General features: G+C 37.8%; 1 protein-coding gene across 1 annotated transcript in view; it reads right to left on the bottom strand.

The window, feature by feature from the left end:
* Positions 1-27,340, bottom strand: part of Kif15 (kinesin family member 15) — a 70,958-nt gene that overhangs the window by 6,283 nt on the left and 37,335 nt on the right. Inside the window, exons 16-30 of the mRNA XM_077795676.1 lie at positions 27,160-27,301; positions 23,908-24,093; positions 16,076-16,183; positions 14,943-15,048; positions 13,925-14,090; positions 13,064-13,214; positions 12,769-12,854; positions 11,646-11,715; positions 11,217-11,303; positions 10,373-10,477; positions 9,472-9,594; positions 6,005-6,151; positions 4,227-4,328; positions 3,142-3,309; positions 1,533-1,642 (exon numbers count right to left, since the gene is read on the bottom strand). Coding sequence (XP_077651802.1) covers positions 1,533-1,642; positions 3,142-3,309; positions 4,227-4,328; positions 6,005-6,151; positions 9,472-9,594; positions 10,373-10,477; positions 11,217-11,303; positions 11,646-11,715; positions 12,769-12,854; positions 13,064-13,214; positions 13,925-14,090; positions 14,943-15,048; positions 16,076-16,183; positions 23,908-24,093; positions 27,160-27,301 — 1,857 coding nt within the window. The remainder of the gene's footprint in view (positions 1-1,532; positions 1,643-3,141; positions 3,310-4,226; positions 4,329-6,004; positions 6,152-9,471; positions 9,595-10,372; positions 10,478-11,216; positions 11,304-11,645; positions 11,716-12,768; positions 12,855-13,063; positions 13,215-13,924; positions 14,091-14,942; positions 15,049-16,075; positions 16,184-23,907; positions 24,094-27,159; positions 27,302-27,340) is intronic.

Genomic DNA, 27,340 nt, shown 5'->3' with positions numbered 1-27,340 from the left:
GGCAAGAAAGCAGCCATAACAATATTTAAGTGAAAGGTGACTATGTCTCAATAAAACTATTTGTAAAACAGGCTGTGGACTAGACTTGGCCCGTGGACTGTAGATCACCCCTTTTCCTGAGTTTTCAAAGAAGGTTTGGTGTGGCTCCTTCTACAAAGGACATGAGACTATGAAATAAAGCATTTAAATCATTTATTTAACCACAAATGAGTCTGGGCATGTTCTATTTCCATGTTTCTACCTACTCTTGAAAAAGGAATGGATGTGGGGGTGGAGCCTTTGGGAACTTAGGTGAGCAGACTGTGGACCATGTTCATCAATTACCTAGAAGGAGAGGAAATTGCTTATCAAAAATGTTGACTTCTGCCTTAAATCCTGCCTTACAAAATCTGACTCTGATACTTATTAAAACTGGGAAATAACTATTTAAAAAAAGATTGTTAGTACAGTTCCATCACCACCCTCAAATCTCTTGTCTCAGATGGGTTGCTGGGGAGCTGTCAAAGACTTCCTGGCAATAGCACCTATCGGATAGATATTTCTGGGAAGCTGAATTCAGTAAGGTCCTCTATCCCAGAGACCGCCCCCCCAACTCTGGTTCATTTCAACGTCCCACATAATTTTATAGCCCCTCTCGTCTTTAGTCCTTCATGAAGAAAATTAACAATAGGTTGGGTCATAATCCTACATTGGGTACTTATTAAGTACCTTTTATCGAGTGACACTGCTAATCAAGCATGTAACTGGTACTTTACATAAGTTTATGTTGTTCTGGGGCTCGAGATGGAATCCAGAGCTCAGGCATGTTGGCGAGTGCTCTGACACTCAACCACATTCCCAATCGTGTGTGTACATGTTCTTTTTAATCTTTAAAACATCTTGGGAAGAAGATAGAACTTTCCTCACTTTAATGTTAAGGAGACTAAGGCACTAAGAGGTTAAAAAAATGTGTTCAAAATCACAAGGCTTTTAAATGTTAGAGACAGGACATAGGTCTGGATGTGGCTGCCGGTGGCACTATGGTATGTATAAATGCACAAATGCAAATAAACAACTGCGCTAAACTGAGGCCAAATCACACACACAGAGATGGTCATGGCGGGGGACTCTCTGTGTATAAGGCTGAGGATGTTCTGGCCCAGCCCAGGAGTGTTCCTGGACCATGAATTCTGATGGCAGGAATCCTCCCCTTTTTCAGTAGCCTTCTTGAACTTTGTCTTGTTGAATTTACTATTTTAAAAAAAATCTTTTTTAAGTAGAAGTAATTTGATTAAAATATTTCACACATTATACATTCATTCTGGTAGCTTTACAGTGCACAGGGTAACAGAGTAGCTGAGACCACAAATGCCTTATCTTCCCACTCTGGAAAAACCAACACCCTCTCCAGACCTGCTTCAGATCAGCTAAGGGAGCACTTCCTGGGCTAGTGGAACATCACATACACCATGAAACCAACCCAATCTCACTCACCCAACCACACCCAGGCAGGCCAAGGTCTGGCCCACAGAGTTCTGGTGGCTTCTTCTCACCTGTTGTCCTTCTGCCTTTTAATGTCATCCAGCTGACTTTGTAGGAGCCAGTTTTTCTCTCTTAACTGCTGGGATTCCAGGCGCAGGTTTTCCATTGCAGACAACTGCTCCTAAGAACATACCAAAATCATGCTCTTCAGAAAACACACGACAATATTATTTTGCACCCCAATCCATGACTGCAGCGGGCATTCCTCTTTTAAGCTCCTCCTCTGTACAGAATAGGGCAAGGGGTTTTGCTGAATAAAACAGAGATTGTGACAAGTTCTCAGAGGCCTAGAACTAGGATTCACGACCATATCCATGGTACTTTGAACAGTTTCTTATCAATATCACATAAGTCATTTGTTTATGTGGGTGGAATTTTCATAATTCCTTTAGGAGAAAAAAATGACAAAAGTCTCTACTTTGATGCCATAGTTGATCCCTCAAAATACTTAATCAGATCCTAACTTAAAAATCACGAATGTAACCATCCAGAAGAATAAACACTTGTCTGCAAGGAATATTCTTTTAAATTTAATTCTACTAACCTGACCCAATTCCTTCTACGTTTCAAGATCATGACAACCTGGGTAACAGCCCCATTCCTGAGATAGCATGAAGTGCCCTGATTTCAAAGGGAAGGAATGATCCTCTCTCCTTGACAAACAAAATCCAAGAGTGATACTATCTTTACTTACATTATGTCACTTGGTTAACATGACCTAATTGAGTTTCTAAACAAACTCTCACTGCAGAGCAATGAACAGGCTAAATGCTAACTTCTGTGGGCATCCACATCCCTCCTTCACATTTATCTATGTACTCTTCACATGCCTCCACCCCAAATCATAGAAATGCCCTGCGATGCACAGAAGAAATTAGTTTAAATTTATCACAGACGGAAATAAATCTACTTCATATATAAGGAATGCCCACAAATCAATAAGAAAAAGTCCAATAACAGAAAAATGGTGAAGGATATAGTTCACCATGAAAGAAAAACAAAAGATGTTGATGCTACTTTAAGTAAGAAAAATTAAAACGACACTGAGATAACATGCTTATAAGATGGCAAAGACCTCAAAGTTGCATAGCACTATGAGGTGAAGTTTAAGGATACAGGCTGTCACCTGAGACAGTGTAGTTGGTACAAATTGTATGATATGATACAACTGTGTAAAGGCCACATAGGGCAGGAAAAGGATGCTTACGGACTTAAACCAAGTGCACACACTGAAAAGCTCTAACAAATAAGAAAAAAGAAACCGGCTACCCTGGGACGCAAACTAGGGAGCTAGGAACCAGAGGTAGGAGGAAGACTTTTCTCTGTTCACCTTCAGTTCTGAGCCCTTTGAATATCTATCCTTAGCAGCCTTGAGAATCCTGCTTATTTTTTTTTTTAAAGAGAGAGTGAGAGAGAAGAGAGAGAATTTTTTAATATTTATTTATTTTTTTTTTAGTTCTCGGCGGACACAACATCTTTGTTGGTATGTGGTGCTGAGGATCGAACCCGGGCCGCACGCATGCCAGGCGAGCGCGCTACGGCTTGAGCCACATTCCCAGTCCAGAATCCTGCTTATTTTTAAAAATTAAATTTACTAGAGGGGGAAAAGGACCCAGGTACCTTCATTCTGAGGATTTCAGCATTTTTGACTTCTCTGTCTTCATTCAGCTTTGTTACAAGATGTTGCAAAGATGTCTTAGAGGCTCTTCCATCTTCTATCTCTTGTTCTTGTGTTTCCAGGAGTTTTGCCAAATGTGTTTGAAAATGAGGTGGTGGTGTTTTAGGACTCTAAAATAAAATCACATCTCATCCAAATACCCGATTAAGTGATGCTATACAGATTTCATAAATCTATATAGCTAATGCACAGAATATGCATTTAAATGTATATGCCAAGAAGCTAGCACACAGTGCATGCTGAGACATAAGTTGGTTTAACTTATTATTCAAATTTATGTCCAAGTAAAACACCAAAGACTGGTACTTTTATCAAGGAGAAAGCAGACAGAGGGCATTAGTGAAAAGACAAAGCTATCCCATTCCTTGGCACAAACCCAAAGGACATAAAGTCAGCATACTCCTGTGAATTAGCCACATCAATGTTTATAACAAGCTCAATTTACAATAGCTAAGCTATGGAACCAACCTAGATGTCCTTCAACAGATGAATGAATAAAGAAAATGTGCTCTATTATAAACAATGGAATATTACTCAGCCATAAAGAAGAATGAAATTATGACATTTGCCAGTAAATAGTTGGAACTGGAGACTATCATGCTAAATGAAATAAGCCAATCCCCCCCCAAAAGGCTGAATGTTCTCCCTGATATGTAGATGCTAACATACAACAAGCGGAGGCAGGAAGAATAGAAGTTCATTGGATTAAACGATGGGAATGAAGAAAAGGAAGGTGGTGGGAAAAGGAAAGAGTAGAATGAATCAGAAATAACTTTCCTATGTTCACATATGACTATACATGACCAGTGAAACTTCACATCACGTTCAACCAAAAGTATGAGATCCTCATTAGAATAAGCTATATACCATGTATGTATAATATGTCAAAATACATTTTACTGTTATGTATACCTAAGATTAAAAAAAAAAAAAGACCAAGTTATGGGTCTGGTAATTTCTACATTTTTATCATTCACAAAACAAACTATTCAGTCCTCCTGCAATGCATGCTTTTCTTGGGAAGTACCTGTGGATACTCGGCAGCAAAATCCATTACGTGTTCTAGTTGCCTCATTTTGAAGTTATATTCATTCTTCTTCTGTTCTACTTCCTCTTTCTTTTGGATTAGCTGGGAAAATTGAACAGAAAAAGGTTACAAGTTAGAAAATGATATGAAACACAGGGTCTAATTACAAAAGACAAGCTTCCGCATCACCAATAATCAGGGAGATACAAATAAAAATCACAATAAGGTTATCACCCCATACCTATGAGAATGGCTTCACACACACACACACACACACACACACACACACACAGGAAAATGGTATAGAGGTTTCCCCTGAAAAACTTAAACTAGAACTACCACCTGGCCGGCAATCTCACTTCTGGGTATGTAACCAAAGGAACAGAAACAATATGCCGAAGAGAACTTTGCTCTCCCATGTTCACTGCAGCCTTATTCACAATAGTCAAGTTATGGAGTAGATCTAAATGTCCACCAACAGATGAGTGGGTAAGAAAATGTGGTGTAATGACCAAATGCTGTTCAGCCTTAAAAAGAAGCAGATTCAGTCCTCTGCAATAACAGCATGGATAAAACTGGAAGGTGCTATGCTAACTGAAATAAGCCAGAGGCAGAAAGCAAAACCCACATGATCTCACCTAAGTGGAATCTAAAAAAGCCAAACTCATAGAAGTAGAGAATAGTGGTTACCAGAGGCTGGGAGCAGAGGAAGTTGAATTGGTCATGTTGGTTAAGGGGTACAAAGTTTCAGGTGTACAGGAAAAATAAGTTTTTGAGATCTACTGCAATGTAATATGAATATAATTAAAAAAGTCAATTAATTTGACTAAATCATCCCATAATGTGTGTTTGTATAAGATCACATTGTACCACATAAATATATATTATATCTATCAATTTAAAAAAGACATTTCTTGCTGGGTGTGATGGCATGCCTATAATCTCAGTGACTCAGGAGGCTGAGGTAGGGGGATCAACTGAGTGAGACCTTGTCTCAAGATAAAATATGAAAAGGATTGGCGATGTAACTCTGTGGTAAAGTGCCCCTAGGTTCAACCCCAATTAAAAAAAAAAAAAAAAGACATGCATGCCTATAATCCCACCAACTAGGGAAGCTCAGGCAGGGGGCAAGTTTGAGTCAGCCTGGGCAACTTAATGAGTCTCAAAAAATAAAATAAGAGTATCCCTGTGTTCAATCCATAATACTATGGAAATAAAATATAATAATAAAAATGTTTCTTAGAGAGTGAAGGAGGTGGCATCACTATACCAGACCTTAAACTAGACTACAGAGCTATAATAACAAAAATGGCAGGTATTGGCACCAAAATAGACTTGTAGACCAATGGTACAGAATAGACGATGCAAAGACAAACCCACATAAATACAGTAAACCCAATAATCTCCTTTGCTCCCATAATTCGCCCTGGTTTTTACTTTCTAAATTTTATAATAAAAGGTTCATTTTAGAAAAATACAAAATGTAAAACAACAATAGTGGCCAGACAATGATGGTCAGCTGTGCCCTTAATCACAGTGGTTAGAAGTTGTGGCCATGTGCCAAGGACCCAGAGCAGGGAAGGATCTGGCCATGCAAGTGTCAATTCAAGTGAGCAAACCCAAATCCACAATCCACAGTGCAAATGCCAGATCACCTACACTCTCCTCAGTCTTCACCTTCTGTGTGCAGAGAAACCAGCCAAGGCAGGAATGTCCTGACAACCTCCACTGTGGATTCTGCCTGACACCATCTTGAGTGACACCACTCTGCAGCTTACCTCGTGCTGAAGTTCCTGGATCAGGGCGTCCTTCTTGGTCAGTTCTTCCTGGGCTGACTGCAGCAGCTCTGAGTGTTTTTTCGAAGCCTCTGTGAGCATGTTCAGCTGCTCAGTGGCATGAGCCAGATCTTCACAGAGCATATCCCTCTGTTAGGGGACAAAATCCCCATAAAGAAAAGAACTTAATTTTGATATTCCAATAAAGGTTCACAAGTCACTACTAATTTTTTAAAGGTTGATTTTTTTTAATGTAAAAAAAAGTCTTTTTTTTGCTTCTGTGCTAGTGCTAATCCATTCCAAGATAAACCAATCAATTGATATTCAGGTGAACAGGCCTATACAGAAAAGTATTACACAGTAAATGCAGAGCAATATCTCAGTGGGGGTTGAATGGCACTCCCCCCCAACCCTTAGAATCTTAAAGCTGATCTCTTTCCTGGGGAGGACTTGAGGTATAGAGCTTACCTGATGTCTCACTAATTGATTCTAGACTTTTATATACTAACAGATAAATAGCTATCACAATACCCTACCACTAAGTCAGTTGGGTAGGGGCTGGGCAGTGCACCATTTCACAGGTCATCAATTTCAGAGTGTAAGGTGACGGAAAGTAAGAGAGAATTAGAAGTCCTATAGGTTGCACACATAATTCCTATGTATGCAGTGCATGTAATCACTATCAAACTGTGAAGAATCTGCTTATACTTCCTTTCCAAATCTATGCATGTATGTATTCATCTGCTTCTTAACAAAAAAATAAATAAGTAAAAACAAAAAACCTTGATATATTACAAACATTTTTCCATCTACTCACTCTTTTCTTGTATAATTTTCTTTGGGTGGGCTCCTTTTCATACAGATACATCACAGTTTAACCCATCACTGAATATTTTGGTTGACTTAAATTTTTCAGTATTAAATATACTTTTTTCTCATATCTAGATTTATTTCTTTAGGGTAATTTTCTAGAAGTACAAACTCAAAGTATACACAAAAAACTTAAGATACATATTACCAGATTATCTCTCTAAAGGTTGGACCTCAATACCTCCAAATGTCTACGAAATCATCCCCTTCTGCACATCTTCCTTGAGGCCTACACTTTACAATTTTTTTTTAATATTTATTTATTTATTTTTAGTTGGCGGACACAACATCTTTGTTGGTATGTGGTGCTGAGGATCGAACCCAGGCCGCACGCATGCCAGGCGAGCGCGCTACCACTTGAGCCACATCCCCAGCCCTTTACAACATATTTTAATTTGCACTTCTTCGATCCCAAGAGGTTTGTGTGCCACTATATTCCTTTTTGTGGGGGATGCCCATGTACCTTTTTGCATCCACTTCCCTCCAACCAGGGATGTTCTGTCCCTTCTTGTGACTTGTAAGAGCTCACTTATGTATGTATTCAGCTGATGACCTGATGTCATCAGTTGTAGCTTCCCCCAATCTATCCTTCAGTCTTATTTTTGTCTTTAACTTATATAATATTCCTTTTTTTTTGGTTTCTAACCATAGTACCAAGATTTTTTTCAAAGGGCCACTTTTAAAAACAATCTTCAGGATTCATCAAGTCTTTGTGTTTTCTAACACTTTTGTAATACCATTTGTTTAATCTAAGAACTTGCATTGGTAAGAATCTAACCTTATCTTTTCAAGTGGGTCTTTTCCTAATATTTATTGACAACCCATGTTCTCTTCATTGTTGTGAAATATCCCTTTTACCACTACACTAAATTCCTTCCCCTTCATGGTGGTCTCTCTGTGCATGTTCCAAATTGTTGCAAAGATCTGACATCAGTCCAACACTGAGACATTATTATGTCTAGTTCACAAATCTCTCTGCGTTATTATTTTTCTACATTTTGTTGAGAAATTCTGTGTATTTATTTAAAGGAATTTTCAAATCCTCTTGTCAAATTTTTAAAAATTGAGATTTGAACTAGAATACATAAATTTCTATTTTTATAAAGCAATAATGTACCTTCCTCTGCAAGTCTCTTACAGGTATATCCAAGTCTTAGAAAGTTTTGTCCTTGATACTTGCTAAACCTTCTCCCTAAGATTTTGATATACTATGTTTTTGTGAATTGCTGATGTAAAGTAAAGCTATTTTTACAAATACTTAGCCAGGCACAGTGGAGCATGTTTGTAATCCTAGTAACTCAGGAGGCTGAGGCAGGACTGCCAAGTTCAAGGACAGCCTGGGCAAAGTCTTGTACAAATATTATCTCTTCTGGAAAGCTCTTTGGAATTTCCCCAGGCAGAATTACTTCCCTCCCTCCCTTTTCTGTGCTTCAAGTAATTTGTTACATAGTAATACACTTAAGCTACAATGCCTATGTAACAATGTTTTAATCATTCTTCCATTCCCAAATGCCAGACCAGACATAGGTTGTACAATACGTAGATCCAATAAGTATTTGTTGAAGTTATTTCATTGGTTAGCACATTTTCCCAAGAAAACCTTATTTCTTTTATTCCCCAAAGAGTTTCATTTTTTTTTAAATTAAAATATTTATTTATTCTAATTTGTTATACACGATGGCAGAGTGCAATTCATTTCATATTACACATATAGAGCACAATTTTTCAAGTCACTGATTGTACACACAAAGTATTTTCACACCATTCCTGTCTTCATACGTGTACTTAGGGTAATGATGTCTAACTCATTCCACCATCATTCCTACCCCCCTTTTCCCCTCCCTCCCCTTTGCTCTATCTAAAGTTCCTTCATTCCTCCATGCCCCCTACCCCACTGCCATTATGAGAAAACCTTATTTCTAAAGCACATGAAGAACAATATACATGGCAGATTACCATCTATGTGAAAGCATTTAGGATTAATCTAAAATATTTCTGGAAGAATACATAAGAAACTGGTAACACTGGGTGGGTGCTTTACCACTGAGCTTCATTCTCAGTCCTATTTATTTATTTGTTTGTTTATTTTTAAATTCTGAGACAGGGTCTTGCTAAATTGCTGAGTCTGGCTTTAAACTCATAATATTTCTGCCTCAGCCTATTGAATCACTAGGATTACAGGTGTAAGCCACCATGCCTGGCTAGTACCACTTAATTTTTAAAAAGAACAACAACAAAACTAAAACCTACTTTAGCTAAAATGTAAGAGGCCACCCTGAAATCAAACTGTTAGCCAGTCTTTCCTTTGCTCCCACTTCTCCCACTGCGTCCAAGTAAATGCCGATTCCACTCTGCATTTCTTACATGAGGAAACCAGTTTAGGAACTTACCAGGGTATCATCACAAATGAATGAAAACAGATCAACCACCCAAAACAACAATTTTAGTGTTATCTCTGAATCGTCCAACCTCCCATGAGAAAAGTGGCTCTGATTTAATCATTAAAAAAACCTTCTATTTTTTTTTATTCAAAAACCTCCATGCAAAAATATACATATCGACAAGTAAGACGACAAATAAAGTGCTGTGTTAACATGTACCTCAATGTCCTCAGAGAGTATTCTCAGCCTAAGGGTTTCTTTCAGATCCTGAATATCCACTTCCTGTCTCTTGATCAATGCTTTGCTCTCTTCTTTGTCAACCAAAGCAGAGTTGTATTTGCACTGCAGAAAAGAAAATCATGATACAAAATCTGTCTGCTTTATTAGCTGTTTATTTGTAGATTAAAATAATTTAAGAGCTGTGTGGTGATGACCAGATTAACAAGTTAGTTCAATAATACTTAGTAAGGGAATGGAAGAATTGATGCACGTGGCAAAGAGAAGTAGGAAAGTCCCATAGACCAGTGAAAACACATCTGGTTTTGTCATCTTCATCAGGAGACTGCCTTTGGAAAAACACATGGAGTGTGGCAAGCTCCTCCTGGAACCCAAAGGGGGACAAAACCTTCACCTTGACCCAAGCTGAGGAGGAAGCATCATCATTCAATTTAGATACATGAAGAAAGAAGTAGTTACTTTAAGTCTAATACTGGGGAAACAAACCATTTTCTCCATGATTAATGTCTCTGAACTTCATTAAAATGTGTTATTTTTTCCTCAAAGCAACTAAGGAGCACCACCTCTTAGCTTTCACTGTCGCAGATAACACCCCGTTTGTTCTTATCTGGTTTGTATCAGCAATTCCCAAGTGGTGCACGGAGAACATTGTTCCAGGACAGTGAAGTGTGGGAAATGCTACAGATTGTGCTGCCTCCCAAAGATATGCATGCTGCACAATAAAGGCTTTGCAAGCAAACAAACACAGTAATTCACTGAACTTCAATTTGTATTTCCAAATTTACTTGATCCCAGAATCTTTCAATGTTTGTTAACCCTTTGAGGAGTCTATGAAGTGTGTCTCATGCACAAATTTACTATCTTTTTTGGTGACTGAACTTACGTTTATGTCCTTCAGTTCTTGTTTCAGGGTGTCTATAGTTTCTGTTTTCTCACAGATTGATGTTCTTAGTTCCTGGATCTGGTTCATGAGTTCAGCTACAACTTCCTGATAAGGATAGAAACAGTATCTTCATACCCATTGATGTTAAGGACATCATTTTAAAGTGATAAACCATCTATCGTTCCTAATGGCAACATAAGAAGTCAATTTTATTTTAGCAAAATATCATATCACACTCCATTATTAATATCAATTTATATTTACTGGCTTTCTTCTACTTTAATTAATTGTTTCGGTTTTATAAATGAGTAAGAGAGAAATAAGGATTTTTCTAGGTCTATGTTATTAAGGCCTGTGTTTTTGTTTTTGAGATGGGGATCTTTTCTTTGTTGCCTAGGCTAGCCTCAAGCTCAGGATCCTATTGCCTCAACTTCCCAAGCAGCTGGAATTTCAGGGGTATATGACTATATTCAATTTATACCTGATTTTTATACTTGGAGAAACATATTATTTTTATTATTCCAGATAAAGTCAGCACAAAGGGATTTGAGAATTTGTATCATGGAACTTACAATTAATGAGAAAGGGGCACAATTATATCAGCATCCTATTTAAAAGGGCAGAATGTGTTTTACAAACACACTCTCAATTCAAAGCAACAGAACAGTCTCCTCTTAAAATTACTTGATAATTAACTTAATTGGAAGAAACATTCTGTAAGCACCCTTGTCAACCAAAGCAGAGATGTATTTGCACTGCAGTGTGCAAATACGAACATGGAAATGGAAGCTTCCACCTTCCCTGAAGGTGGAATGTCAAGTCAGCATTTATAAACTCCACCTACCTTGTCAGACTCTCTAGACTTTTCCAGAGAATCGATCACTTTTTCAGTAACAAGCAAACTCTCTTCTAATTTCTGTACTTTTGCCATCTACAGAGAAAAACAAATACTTAAAAAAAGAATTAGATCATGACCACACATACATTAAAATACTCACCAAGCAAGCTGATACCTGCTGTTCAACTACAGAATTTATAAATAAGAGTAATACTTCAAAATGATCAACTGTGTTGAAAGGCAATGATACTGTGTGTTCTCCACCAGGAGGACAAATAATGACCTATGATGACAGCCATTTAGGAGTTAGAAAAGTAAGAGCTAAAAAAATTAACTGATTTCCAACACTTAAAGCTGAAATAGTTTTTATAATAAACTTGTTTACACATCAGGTTCAAACTTCAAATTCTAGAGTCAGAATAACAGGAAATTTACCTGCTCTTCACACTTGGCCATCTCCTTCTGTTTCTCCTGACGTACAGCCTCAAGAACTTTTAAGATTTCTCTGGAAGAGAAGAATTACATTTTAACCCATTCCATTCAATGTAAACAGGAACTGAGTCTGTTAGTTTGGAAGAGATTAAATGCAATACAATTGAAGTTTATTAAACACACCTTGGCTTTGTCAGTATATTCCAGTAGAAGTCAGAAAGTTGAACCATTTCAATGGCTAGTTAACAAGAGTCCAATTTTGTTTCATGACTATTTTCTTCAGAGTGTTTTGAACTCCTCAACATAACATGCATATTTGTTAATTACTTGTCTCTTCTATGTTAAAGTTCAGTAGGACAGGGATGTTTTGTTTCACTCTTTTACTCTATACATTGTGGCATTTACCAGAATAGGGCCTGGCTTAATGAATATCACTAAATGTTTGCATGAGTGAGAATATGTTAGCAGCCTATCTCCTATCTAGATATAAGCTCTACATTTACCACTGTATACCAAAGCATGGAGATTCTATATCATAATAAGAACTCTATAAGTACTGATTGAAGAAACAACTCTTCCTTAAAGTGATCATGAGACTACTGGCTAAGCCCAAGAGACTGACTAAAGGCTATCAAGGAAAAGAACTTGGAGAGGGAGAGGGAGAGGGAGAGGGAGAGAGAAGACAGACAACAGCATTCCTGGTAAGGGACCAGAAAGAAAAAAGAACACCTAGAAAAAGAACAGTAGAAACAGAAATAAAAATCAGCCCCCACCTTCCAATAACAAATGGAACAGCTAGAAGTTATATATACTGTGACTTACAAAAGACTCTGAGTTCTGATTACTACCTGTCTCAATTTATTTAAAAGCACCATAGATAGTTATTGCTAAGTTTCTTTATATAGCCAATTAACAAAAGCATCTGATATTCATTTCGGCAAACTTTAAAAGAAAAAGCTTTTTGTCTTTTTCTTTTTTTGTGGTACTGGCGATGGAACTCAGGGCCTCACACGGGCTATGCAAGTGCTCTACCATTGAGCCACATTGCTGAAAATAACTCTTTGCAGGGTATTAGCAAGAAAACAAAAACAAACAAGACAAAGAATGTGATAGTGACAGCACTCACTTAGAACTGTTTTCTTTATCCTCTTCAAACTGTAATGATAATTTGTTGTTGCGTTCTTTTTCTGCCTCAAAAAGCTCCATCAAGTTCTAAAAGACAAACTTAACATTAGATTTGAAGACACTGCTATAAGCAATGTGTAGCCAACAAATATGTGGCATACCTTCCGCGTGGCAGGCACTGAGGCTGGTCTAGGGAAAGAGAGGGAGGGAGTCAAGGACTGTCCTTGCCTTTCACACAACAGAACAGCCACAGTCCTGGGTCACACTCACCCATTACCAATACCTTTGTCACTTACATTGAGATCAGATTTCAGAGTTTCATTTTCTTTTTTGCAGTTTTGGAGATTTTTTGAAAGTTGGTCAATTTCAAATCTCATTACTTCCTGTAAGTTGTCATAGGAATCTTGTAGGCAAGCTTGGCTCTCAAGAAGCTTTTCATGTTCTAATCTTTACCAGGAAAACATTTTGCAATAGTAAACACACAAGCATTCAATATTTTTATGAGTCAGATTATCTGCACTTAAATTTATTCTATCAACAAACCACTGCCAACTTACATAAACCTAATGAACACACACACATACATAAATATGTATGTGCTTGTGGTGTAAACAGTGTATATCAAGTAAGCGAAATAATTCAAGAAACAACACTACTGTTGTGCTGACTCATTCAGAGGCCACACAGCACCAGAGTGCCACATTAGAGAATAAGCAGTCCAATAAGTGAATTATTCAATGTTAGACCAGAAACAATGAGAAAGAATAAATTGTGTCCAGTATATTTAAAAAGCCAGGACATATTTAATACTTTTAAGGTAAATTTAAAAACCTAAATATTATGTATTCTTTACATTTTTGATGTAGGCCCACTCTGATAAGTAAATATAAGGATAATAAGATCCAATGAGATTAGTAGAGTGACTTAAGAAAAAAAAAAATCACACAAAACTAGTTTGTAATAAAGCCAACATTAGACTCAGTGATTCAGAGATTAAAACAAATGCCAGGTATAATAAAAGGTGTGCAGCTATAATAAATTACTAAAAATTACTACTTTGTCGAAGCAGTTTGAATTGGGTTTATACCACCTGCACGTCACATCATCCTGAGTTACAACCCATCAGGCACCTTGAAACCATCACACAACAACTCTACCTGACGTGGCTCAGCTGAAGCTGTACATGCACGTGTCTTTCAGACAGCTCGTTGAATTCTTTTTCCTGACTCTTTTTGAATGAACTATACTCCAGTTTTACTGAAGAAAGCTCCTTGTCAGCAGAATGAAGAACTACTCGCAGGTCACGCACCTCACTTTTTAAAACTAAAAAACAAAACAAGTCCTCAACAGGTTTCATCACAAATTTTTTTTTATAAAGTACACGAATATATTTGATGATTCCATTAAGGACAGATATTGAATCAAGTGGTGGTACCCAAGAGACCTGAGATTTTTGTTTCATCTTCTCCCTACTGCATAGCTCTTCCTACATTTCTAGTTAAAGAAGAAGAGTTAACATCTCTCCCTCACTTACAGGTCACTTGACTTTTCTAGATTTCTCCTGTAAAGTGTGCATCAAAACTCTTAAGAAAGAAACATCATGAGGTCTAACAAATTTCAAGTGACTTTATCTTAGTTATTGAAAATCTTTTGGTGATATACCTGAACTTTTCAATATGGGCTAAACACCTCTGGTCTTCCAGGGAAACTCCAACTGTAATATCAATTAGGTAACTTTTTAAATTAAAAAACAAACAACAGAATAGCTATTTTTGTTGCTGCTGTGTTAGCTTTACTGTAAACTACTGTATAAACTCTGATAAAGGGAGAAATAAGAAATGAGTGAAAAAACTGGGAATTCAAATGATGCTCCCAAAATTAAAAAAATAATGCTTTGTCAATATTAAAACACTCATAAATTGAAGATACTTCATTTTCAAAGCAGTTTAATTAAGATGCTAAGCAAACATCTTTGTCATTTGTTTATCAAAAGTAATAAAAGTTTCTTTTTATAATATATTATCGTCACCACTGTCATGTAAACTCAAGTATGGTTGTCTAACAATAAAACAATCCAACCCCAAAACACAGGACCACATTTATTTAAATGAGTAAAAAGACGCTGAGGTTACAGTATTCCTTCAGGTCACAAAACTCCTAACTGTTCAAACTTACAATCATTCTCAGTCTGAGTCTCTTGAAGCAGCTTTTCAAGGACATTCAACTGTGAGAGACGCTCTTCTTGCTGTTTGGTCCAATCAGTTCTTTCTGATGAGAAAAGCTTTGGGAAAGAGATATGTTTACTGGAAAAGGAATACTGGTGGGGTAAGACAGTTTAAAATCATCAGTTTATTTCTGTTTTTTTTTTTTAATCCCCTCTAGTATTTGGGATTGAACCCCATCTCATGCATGCTAGGCAAGCACTCTGCCACTCAGATATATCCCCAGACTTTATTTTTATTTTGTACTATTTTGATACTAGGGATCAAACCTAGGGACACTTTACCTTATGCTATATCCCCAGCCCTTCTGATTTTTATTTTGAGATTTGCTCAAGCTGGCCTTGAACTTGCAATCCTCTTTCCTCAGCCTCCTAAGTAGTTGGGATTATAGGAACATACAAAGTAGTAGGGGTGTATTATTACTGAGATACATCTCAGAACATTAATTTTCATATTGAGACAGGGTCTCACTAAATTGCAGAGGCTGGTCTCAAACTTGTGAAACTTCTGCCCCAGACTCCCAAGTCACTGGAAGTACAGGAGTGTGCCACCATGCCCAGCAAAGGCTGTTTTTTTTTTTTTTTAGGGGGGGTGTTGGTACTGGGGATTGAACCCAAGGATGCTATATTACCAAGCCACATCCCCAGCCCTTTTTTATATTTTATTTAGAGCAGGGTCCTGCTGAGTTACTTAGGGCCTCGCTAAGTTGCTGAGGCTGAGTTTGAATTTACTATCCTCCTGCCTCAACCTCCTGAGTCGCTGGGATTATAGGCGTGCACCACTGTACCCTGCTAAGGCTGTTTTTCAAGTCTAATTTTTTAAGGTCTCTGACAAGAAAAAATCTGGCTATTCCAGGAATCACTGTGAAGAGAAACAGAGTGTAAGAATGTGGATGGGCCATCTTGTTTTCTTCTCAACAAACAGAATGGAACTGACAAATTCAGTCAATGTCAACATCTGCCTTAAGACCAGAGTAGTCTTCAAAGTTAAAGTTGATCAAGGATCTGTGAGGGCATTTTTGTCCCATAATGCTCTACTTTGAGTGCTCGTTTCACACACTGACTGAGGCCAAGCTCCCAGGCTCACCTCCTGCATTTGTGCCGAATGATGCTCCAGTTTGTCAATATGCTGCTGAAGCTTCAGGTTTTTATGCTCTTCCTCATCTAGCTTGACTTGAAGAGCACTCATTTGTTCCTGCAATACACAAATTTCAGTCCATGAAAACTCTTTTAATGGAATTCACATACCATCACCATTTCTTTTTAATTAAAGAGAAAAGAAATCAAAAGTGAACAAGCTTAAAACTCCATAGGAATAAAGATAGCAAAGGTCTGTTTGAAGCCAGAAAACTTCAAAAGCCTATCCTGACAATTTCTGATGTTTCAGAATTACTCTTGTGTGCTCCATCAAAGTAGATAATTTAAACCCAAAGAATACAAGGGATTAGAATTAAAACCTAGAGGCATCTTGAGACTGCTAAAAGCTTCCTCAGAGACGCCTGGGACACTTCAGTAGGAAGACCTCAATGGCTTGGAAGGATCAAATTACTGGGATTCAAGGTGATCTGGTCCACTCCAGGTTTTACGGAACAGAATTTTTTTTTTTTAATTTTCAAACCAGAATTCTGAAATAATCCAATTTCACAAGTTATTACAAATATATGAAAAGCTGTCTAAAATTTGATTTATACTAAAATTCTGTGTCAAATATCTGAACTTTCTTTAGCAGATAAACCACATAAATCAGTTTTGAAACTTGAAGCTTGCAATTATGGTCATTTTACACAGGGGAATCAAAGTCCATGGAGAATAGAGAATGATTTTCTGAAGACTGCAAAATGAATTAAAAGAACAAGATTAGATTGGTTTCTAAGCTAGTGCCCTTTATTGTGGCGTGCCATTCTCACACGTGATCGGGTGCCTCCCGTTGAGGGTCTGAGGCACTTTGGCACATGTCGAAGTTTTTCCCGTCCCTCTCCTGATGAGAGAGCCCATCCGTGTGGGGGTGTGCCTGACCACTGACCCCGGGGACCCAATCGCTGACCCTGACCTTGGAGTGCAGCCCCCCCTCAACCTTCATTGGATGGAATTCTCCCCTGAATCTCTGGTTCCCTAATAAAAGGCTACTCCCCGGCGTGCTCGCTCTCTCTCTCCTGCTAGCCCTGAGTAATCCTTGCTGCCCTGCTGGGCGGCTAGAGGAGCAAACCAGAGAGGGGAGCCGTCTCGGACCTAGCAATAGAATTAAGGTAATTGAGTCTTGTGTTTTTATTTCGATCTCGTCTAACTAACTTTATGCCTAGAACCTCATTAATGAAACCACTGCGCAGGCCGCGTGGTAGATTTGGCGCCCACGAGGGGGGCATTCTAGATTAGTTAGATTGAGTGGGAGCGCGCTATAAAGATAAGGAAAAAAGATATAAGGACAAGGAAAAAGGAAATAAAGAAATAAAGGAAAAAGATAAAGATAAAGGAAGAAGTGACATTGGGTCACAAAAGTACCTGGAGTTATTGAAGGAAAGAGACTTTAAATTAATTAAAATGGGAAATTCAACTTCTTCTGATAAGGAAATGTATCTGACTATTTTAGACAGTATAATTAATCAGAAAGGGAAACAGATTAAGAAAACTCAATTATTACAATTTTTAAAGATTGTAGGTGAATATTGTCCTTGGTTTTGTGAACAGGAATCTCCAAATTTACTTACTTGGGAGAAATTAGGAAGGAAGTTACAGAGAGTTTGTATTTCTAATGAATTACCTGGAGGCATTGAAAATATACAGAAAACATGGACAGCTCTAGAAGTTTGTCTTTTTGAATATATGGGCCAGAGTTCGTGGCCCCCTGAGGACCTTTTAAAAGGCATTCAAGGAGCTGTTAGGTCTATTCAAATGGAGAATCAGCCTGAGGCTAAGTTAATTCCCTTTCCCTTAAGCCATTTAAAAACAAAGGCACTAAGGGCCAAGCCAAAGGTTAGAAATGTGAACTTAAACTTGCAGCCCCACGTGGAGGATTCAGATGGCGCGGATGAGCCCGCCTTCTCGCCGCCATCATTCCCTCCTAGCGGGAGCCGAGCAACAATACGGGGAATTCCGGGGAAGGTCGCACAGTGTGACGTCACTGGCGCCGACCAGAACAGTCCGCGATTTTTACCGGGACAGGGACAGAGATCACAGACAGTTTTCTTAGGACCTTCAAGGACAGTTGAATTAAATCCTGAAACGGGGCCAGAACAAATTCCTACTGGGATTTTCGGGCCGCTTCCTGATAATACTGTAGGTTTAATTTTGGGACGAAATCATTTGAAGGGAGCCATTGAGGTAATACCTGGTGTGATAAATTCAGGATTTAAAGAACAGCTATATGTTACTGTAAAAGCCAATTATCCCCTAAGACTCACCCCAAAGGATACTTTTGCCCAATTAATATTATTGCCTTGTGTCTCTGAAAGGCACCTGCCGGCAGATTCAGTTTCTAAGCAGCCGGACAGAGTATATTGGTCACAGTTAGTAAGACAAGAACGCCCTTTATTAAAACTTAGAATTAATAATAAAAATTTTCTAGAAATAATCGACACAGGAGCCGATATTTCGGTATTGTCTAGTCGGTTTTGGCCTAGAAACTGGCCTTTGCATGTAGCACCAGCTAACCTAGAGGGAATAGGACAGGTTTCACAGCCTGCTCAAAGTGCCAACTAGCTCCATTGGGAAGATTCTGATGGGAACAGTGGAGTATTTAAGCCTTATGTGTTAGAGTCTTTACCAGCTAACCTATGGGGAAGAGATATTTTAACCAAAATGGGATTATTATTAGTTACTCCAAATTCTATAAGGTCAGTTGAGGAAGTTAATCAGAGGTATTTTCCTAGAGATGATAGGGAGACCTTTCAGGAAGAGTATCTGTTTACAAGCCAGTCTCCACGACAAAGATTAGTAAATGCTCCAAACCAAAATTTTTACTAGGGGCCCTGAGCACTTCCCCAATCCCTAAGACAGCTGAAAAAATCACCTGGCTCACAGAGGAGCCTATATGGATTTCTCAGTGGCCCATCTCAGGGGAAAAACTTAAAATAATTCATAGATTAGTTGAGGAACAATTTCAGGCTGGTCATATTGAACCAACGCTTAGTCCTTGGAACACACCTATTTTTGTTATTAGGAAAAAGTCAGGAAATTGGAGATTACTACAGGATTTAAGGGCAATAAATCATGCAATTCAGCCTATGGGATCATTACAGCCAGGACTTCCCTCCCCCACAGCCATTCCCTTAGATTATAGCTTGATGGTAATAGATTTAAAAGACTGCTTTTTCTCTATAAGGTTGCATCCTGAAGATTGTGAAAGGTTTGCTTTCACTGTCCCAGCAATTAATTTTAAGGAACCTGTTAAGAGATATTGCTGGAAGGTTCTTCCTCAGGGAATGCGTAATAGTCCTACACTGTGTCAAAAATACGTTGATCAGGCAATAGATCCCATAAGGAATAGCTTTCCTGATGCATATATTGTTCATTTTATGGATGATATATTATTGGCTCATGCTAATCCAGAGACACTTTCAGAAATTTTTACTCAGTTAGAGGCTTCACTTACAGCAATGGGTTTATGTATAGCTCCTCAAAAAATTCAAAAGGTGTCTCCTTTTCAATATTTAGGCCAGATAATTCAAGGACGTACAATCCGTCCTCAAAATCTCCAGATAAGAGTTAAGGAGTTACGTACCCTTAATGATTTTCAAAAATTATTGGGAGATATTAATTGGCTAAGGCCATCCTTAAAACTAACTACTTCTGAGTTAAGTCCTTTATTTCAGATATTACAAGGGAATCCTTCTCCAACCTCTCCACGTCAGCTAACTTTGGAAGCTAAGGCAGCCTTAAGGAAAGTTGAAGTTGCAATTAAAAATGCACAGCTTACTAGAATAGATCCTAAAGAAATAGTGTATTTATTAATATTTCCAACTGAGCATACCCCAACAGGAGCCATATGGCAAAGATTAGGAGTTATTGAGTGGATTTATTTATCCCACTCTCCTCAAAAAACATTAATTCCTTTTCATGATTCTATAGCTCAATTAGTAATTAAAGGTAGAACTAGGATTTTACAATTAATTGGATCTGAGCCTGATATCATAATTATTCCATTTTCTGCTCAACAAACTAACTGGCTTTTTCAAACTTCTAACTATTGGCAGATAGCTTTTGCTGATTTCCCTGGACAGATAGATAGCCATTATCCTCGTGATAAGATTGTACAATTTGCATCATTAACATCACTCATTTTTCCAAAAATTGTACGAGCTCACCCAATAGAGGGAGCTTTATCGGTGTTCACAGATGGTTCTAACTCCGGTAAGGCAGGTTTTTTCAGTCGTGTTCACACAGAGGTGATACAAACTTCTTATACTTCTGCCCAAAGAGCAGAGCTTCAAGCTCTGATCTGTGCCTTAGATTACTTTTCAAATGAGCCTATTAATATTTATTCTGACAGCTTATATGCAGTCGGAGTTACCAAAAATATTGAGACTTCAATGATTGGGTTTACTTCATCACAGGAGTTATTTAAATTATTTCATAATTTACAAAAGACAGTGCTAATGCAAAAGTACCCATGTTTCATAGGACACATTCGAGCCCATACTAATCTTCCTGGACCTCTAGTTTCAGGTAATGACAAAATTGATAAGTTAGTAGCTTTTTGTCAACAGATGTCTTCATATGACTGTGCACTAGCTTCCCATTCCTTGCACCATCAAAATGCTTCTAGCTTACGTAAAAAATTTAGTATTACCAGAGAACAAGCTCGTCAGATTGTAAGCCAATGCCCAAAGTGTGTTATTCACACTCCATCTCTGCCATCAGGGGTAAATCCCCGTGGATTAAAACCAAATCAGATATGGCAGATGGATGTAACTCATATTCCTCAATTTGGTAAGCAATGTTATGTGCATGTCATAGTGGACACTTATTCTAGATTTATTTTTGCCACAGCACGCACTAAGGAAAATGCTCAACATGTAATTTCTCATTGCTTAGCAGCTTTTTCCGTTTTAGGGTGCCCTATGCAGATTAAAACAGATAATGCTCCAGCTTACGTAAGCTCTTCTTTTCAACAATTTTGCCAAGAATTTAAAATTAATCATAAAACAGGAATTCCTTATAACCCCCAAGGTCAAGCCATTGTGGAACAAGCTCATTTATCTATTAAGCTTCAATTACAAAAATTAAAAGGGGGGAATAGGATTGTCACTCCCCAAAATAGCCTTAATCATGCCTTGTTTGTTTTAAATTTTTTAAACTGTGACGCAGAAGGTCACACTGCTGCTGAGAGACAAATGTCTCCTTCAGTAACAGGCCCCTTAGGCAGAGTTCTGTGGAAAGACTTACAGACTGGTCAGTGGAAGGGTCCAGATCCGGTAATAATGTGGGGAAAAGGCCATGCTTGTATCTTCCCAGAAGGTGCCTTCCGTCCTATTTGGGTGCCTGAACGTTCTATCAGACATGGAGGAGATAGAACCCAGACTCAAGCGACTGAGGATCGACCCAGAAGAGCCACTACCCAGAAGGAGGAGATTTCGGAAAAGGATGAAGAAAGACCAGATTGAACCAGTCGAAAAGCTGATTTCGTGGAAAGACATAAAGAAGCTAACAACCCAGGCTTCCCAAATACTTCGACGCCTAGGAAAGAACAGGACCCCAGTCTTGATGGTAGCGACAGTAATTGCCCTACTGGGCTGTCAGGTAAAAGGGAATCAAGTAGACACTTATTGGACATATTTCCCAGATCCACCCCTGGTACACCCAGCTGTGTGGACTGGAGAATCTATTCCAGTATTTACTAATGACTCATTCATGATGGGAGGATTTACAGATACTCATATTACTCCCAATCATGTGACTAGATTTAATTATTCTGGCTACAGTGCCCCATTACCTTTGTGTTGGTCATATGATAAACATGCTGGCTGTCTGAAAGTATCATTCGAAGAAAAGACAGCGATTAGTAAACCTAGACTGACAAATAATTCTATTTATGGGGACTTAAAACCTAACACTAGATCAGTAATTAAAATGGGACTTTCCCATAACAAGCCAGTCATTTCTGCAAAACCTCCACAGATACCCCACTGTCCAAATAGTTCTATAATTGAGATCGGCACCTTTCCTAAATGGATGGATTATGTAAATGCCTTTCCTGTACAACATAAGGTGTCTAAAGATAGTGGGTATATTTTAGACTGGTCTCCAAAGATTGATAAGAGACAATTACGAAAAAAATTCTGCTATGACACCTGCAGGATTTGTCAGTAATATTTTGACTTATAGTGAAGGAGGTATTCAAAAAGATATTTGGCGCTTAATTGCTGCCTCAGAGTATTTGCATTTTACAGATAAGCCTTTACCAAAATTTGTCGGCAAGAACTGTAAAGAGGGATCTTGCTATGGCTTAAGAGCTTGTGTCCAATCTCCTTATGTTTTAATTATTGGAAATGTAAAAGTTAAATGGATGGGTGACAGATATGTTATTGCTTGTAATAAGTGCAACCTAACCAATTGTATTACTAGGTATAATGGAGGAAAAGGAGTACTGATACTTCATCAGCCCTCTTTTGTTTTATTACCTGCTAATATTTCAGAGCCATGGTATGCTGATGCTGGTTTACAAGTCTTGCAGCAAATTCATGCTCAGCTAACAAGACCTAAACGTGCTATTGGAGTCATAATTGTTGGTGTCTTAGCACTGGTCTCATTTATTGCTTCAACTGTCTCTGCGTCTCTGACGTTGTCTCAAAATATTCAGCATGCAAAATTTCTTAATAATTTAGCTCAAAATACTTCCAAGGCTCTGCGTAATCAAGTAAATATTGATGAAAGGATTGAAACTAAATTAAATGCCTTAGAGGCAACTGTTATAGACATAGGTAATGAACTTTCAGCCTTAAAATTTAAGGAGAGGCTTAAATGCCATGCTAATTATAAGTATGTATGTGTTACAGTTGCCAAGTACAATGCTTCTCTCTGGGATTGGGAGAAGGTTAAAAACCATTTATTAGGTATTTGGCAAAATAGTAATAATAGCTTGGATATTCTGGAACTTCATCACCATATCCAAGACATTCAAAATAATAAAGCTGATTTTTCAGATCCTTCTTCTTTGGCTAATCAAATATTAAAGGAGTTAAATGGATTCAACCCTGGAAATATTCTTAAACACTCCGCTTGGTACATTATTGGATTATTCTCTTTGCTGTTAATTCTCTTTTGTATTGTAACTATAGGATGGAGAGTCTTCCAATCAAGAATCCAGGAAATCCAGAGAATGAACCGCCGCCTCATTTTTAAGACAAAAAAGGGGGAATATGTGGGGCGCCATTCTCACACGTGATCGGGTGCCTCCCGTTGAGGGTCTGAGGCACTTTGGCACATGTCGAAGTTTTTCCCGTCCCTCTCCTGATGAGAGAGCCCATCCGTGTGGGGGTGTGCCTGACCACTGACCCCGGGGACCCAATCGCTGACCCTGACCTTGGAGTGCAGCCCCCCCTCAACCTTCATTGGATGGAATTCTCCCCTGAATCTCTGGTTCCCTAATAAAAGGCTACTCCCCGGCGTGCTCGCTCTCTCTCTCCTGCTAGCCCTGAGTAATCCTTGCTGCCCTGCTGGGCGGCTAGAGGAGCGAACCAGAGAGGGGAGCCGTCTCGGACCTAGCAATAGAATTAAGGTAATTGAGTCTTGTGTTTTTATTTCGATCTCGTCTAACTAACTTTATGCCTAGAACCTCATTAATGAAACCACTGCGCAGGCCGCGTGGTAGACTTTATACACTCACACTTAACACTACAAATTTCAGGGAGTTAAAATGATAGACAAAGAAAATTATTTAACTGAATGTCTAATTATTTACCTTTTTAAAACCTAGAACATTACCTGCACTTTTTTAAGCTCTTCAGAAATGGCCTCAAAAGCTTGTTCATTCATCTCAGGTGGAACTGGTTCATTTAATATATCATTATCTAATATGCTAGAATTACACACAAAGCTCCCCATTTCAGGGCTTAATTTTGGTACTAATCGAGAACGAAGTTGATAAGCCTTGGTTGGTGTAGTTATAATCTGAAAAAAAAAATGATTATGGAAAACAATATTAGTACACATGAAAAAAATAGCATATTTAGTAATTTTATGAAGAGAGAAGACAAAAATTAAAACCTGTAATTCCAGCTACTCAGAGGTTAATGCAGGAAGTTCACAGGTTCAAGGCCAGGCTGGATAACTTAGTGAGACCCTATCTCAAGATGAAAAAATAAGAAGGTCTAGAAATACAGCTGAGTGATCGAGTGTACCCAGCTTCAATCTCTAGTATTAAGAAAAAAAATGAAATCTATTCAAAAGAAAGGAAAAAGTGTCCCTGAAGAAATAGAAGACATGACTAAATAGAAATAATTTTTTAAAACATTTTTTAGTTGTCAATGGATCTTTTATTTTATTTATTTATATGCGATGCTAAGGATGGAACCTAGGGCCTCACACATGCCAGGCAAGTGCTCTAACACTGAGCCACAACCCCAGCCCTAAATAGAAATAATTCTATCAATTCAATACAGTTCCAGCAAAATTCTAATAAGGTTTTAAAAAATGAAACTTGGTAAATTGATATCCAACTTTGTATAAAGAATAAATGTACAAGACACACTTCCCATCCAATATAAAGTCACATTATAAATAGGGTATAATTATTAAAATAGTAATTTAGCATGTTATAGTCAAAAAATTGGAAAAACATACAAAGTCCACAAACAGAATGATTTATGTGTAGAGATTTCAAATTAGTGAGAAAAACATGGATTTTTTAAAAAGTTAAATCTTTCTACTACCATTCAAAAATAAAATAAAAGGTATACAAAGATCTCACTAATTTGAATGTATTCATAAAGATAAAAGGTCAATAAGCCTGGATGCATCAAAAATGAAAAACTACCATGTAACAAAAATATCACATGCAAAGATGAAAGACAACACCATGGCCAAATATATTGACAATGTATGTAAGAAACAAAAGATTAATATATAAAAATGCCAACAAATTCCAAGAAAAAGATAACTACCAATAGAAAATGAGCTTTTTTTTTCTCTACAGAGAAGGATAATACAAATGGACATGAACATATGAAAAGACATTCATCCCCACTAGAAGTAAAGTGGGAACTAAAACCTTAAAAAGATCCTGATTTTCATGCATGAGACTGTAAGAATTAAAGAGCCTGATGATGTCCATTAGTGGGATGGTGTTCTTCTACCAGGAGGCAATTGGTGCTACCCCAGAGGCAGCTCGAGCAGGCCTGGCTCATTTCTAACACAACCACTTTTCCAATCCCAGAGAATGTGTGCCCTTGGAAACCACCTAGAGTCACGAGTCATCCAAAACATGGAAGTGTAGGTTTAAAGTGAGGTAGCACTCTGGGTACTAGTTAATATATAAAGATCCAAGGCATATGTTGGACTTACTTAACTAAAGCATATTGTAGAATAACATATGCAAATTGACTTCAATTTTTTTAAAATAGAAAAAAAAAACAAACTATAAAACAACTCTACATGTTTTCTCAGTCCATGCATATTTGCTGTACAAACACCAAGAAAAAGGATTAAATTAATTCCAGGAGTATAAGATAAAGGACCAGATTGAACTAGACTGGCAATGGTGCTCCAAAAGAACTTTTAACATTAACTTGTAGTTTTAAACCATGAGAATGTATTCATAAAGTTACTGATATGATTTAAAATAAACAACAACCAAAGATCTGAATTGCTATGCCACTCTTCCCTCAACAATTCTACTGTGCTAAGGAGCCACCAAGGATTACAAAACAATTGATAATATTCTTTAATATTTTATTTCCTGCAAAGAATTCAAAGGTCATTTTTTAAAAATTTTTTTGTTTTAGTTGTAGATGAACACAATCTCTTTATTTGTTTATTTTTATGTGGTGCTGAGGATCAAACCCAGTACCTCACATGCGAGGCAAGTACTCTATCATTAAGCTGCAACTCCATCCCCCCACCAAAGGTCATTAAAAAAAAAAAAGGAAAGATAAAATTCTAACTTTGTAAAGAAAATAGGATTTTGTACGTTAAATGAATCATGATATATCCATATAATGGATTCTTTTGCAGCTACCCAAACAAAAAAGCAAAAAAAAAAAAAAACACAAACAAACAAACAAAAAAAAAACCAAGAATGACAAAGTTCTTTTTCCCCTTCTGACCTGGGACAAACTCTAAAATATATTAAGCTAACATTCCCATCAACAGCATCACTGTCTCAAACTTTTACTTTCTTTATATAGTCCTCCCCCACAAATTCCTTACTGTCAGATGCTTGCACATTTTTTCTTTTATGAGGAGAAATTATTAGAGGACCCCATCCCCCATTATTTCCAAGTATTATGTGTGATAATTATATGAGTACTTTATGAACATATTCTCCTAGTTTAGTGTTCTTTGCACACATTACATTACAGCAATGACTGCCATTTATTGAGATCTAGAGGACTAGGCTCTTTATCAATAATGTTACTACTCTAAAAACCCTTCATCTGGGGTGGGGATGTGGCTCAAGCTGTAACGCGCTCGCCTGGCATGCGTGGGGCCCGGGTTCAAGCCTCAGCACCACATACAAAGATGTTGTGTCCGCCGAAAACTAAAAAATAAATATTAAAAAAATGTTAAAAAAAAGAAAAACAAAACCCTTCATCCTCAGTTCAGAGGAAAGAAAGGTAGGGCTAAGAAGTTAGAAAACCCTGCCTAAGGTTAATGGCTGGTGAGAATTTGATCCCAAATGTTGTATTCATTGCTCCCTGGCCCTACTACTGGAGGTATACATAAGAACACCAGTCAGTGTGACCCTGAGGTTAACCTCTGTGAAGGATGCCACCTATGTCTGGAGATAGACCATGTAGACTCTCTCCATTATGAATACAAAAGAGGGGCTGGGCTTATGCTCGTGGCAGAGCCTTGCCTTGCACATATGAGGCACTGGGTTCAATCCTCAGCACCACATAAAAATAAATAAAATAAAATAAAGATATTGTGTCCATCTTTAAAAAAATCTTCAAAAAAAAAAAATACAAAAGAGATAAGCACTAACTTAACATGGGACCGCTGCTTCAGATAACCTACCTTAAGTGTTTCAGCATGAATTTTATTCAGTTGAGAAACTTCTTGCCGCTTGCAGGCTTTTGTTGCGTCCAAAAGGCTTTCAAGATTAAGGTTTGCTTTTTGCAAAGCCTGAAGCTCTGATTCCAATTCTAGCTGCCTTTTCCTAATAGATATTGTAAAACAGTACTTCAGGTTAATAAGC

This window comes from Urocitellus parryii, chromosome 3, assembly GCF_045843805.1.
Source record: "Urocitellus parryii isolate mUroPar1 chromosome 3, mUroPar1.hap1, whole genome shotgun sequence".
Taxonomy (NCBI): domain Eukaryota; kingdom Metazoa; phylum Chordata; class Mammalia; order Rodentia; family Sciuridae; genus Urocitellus; species Urocitellus parryii.
Note: the sequence above shows the minus strand (reverse complement) of the source record. Positions and strands in the feature narration are given on the sequence as shown.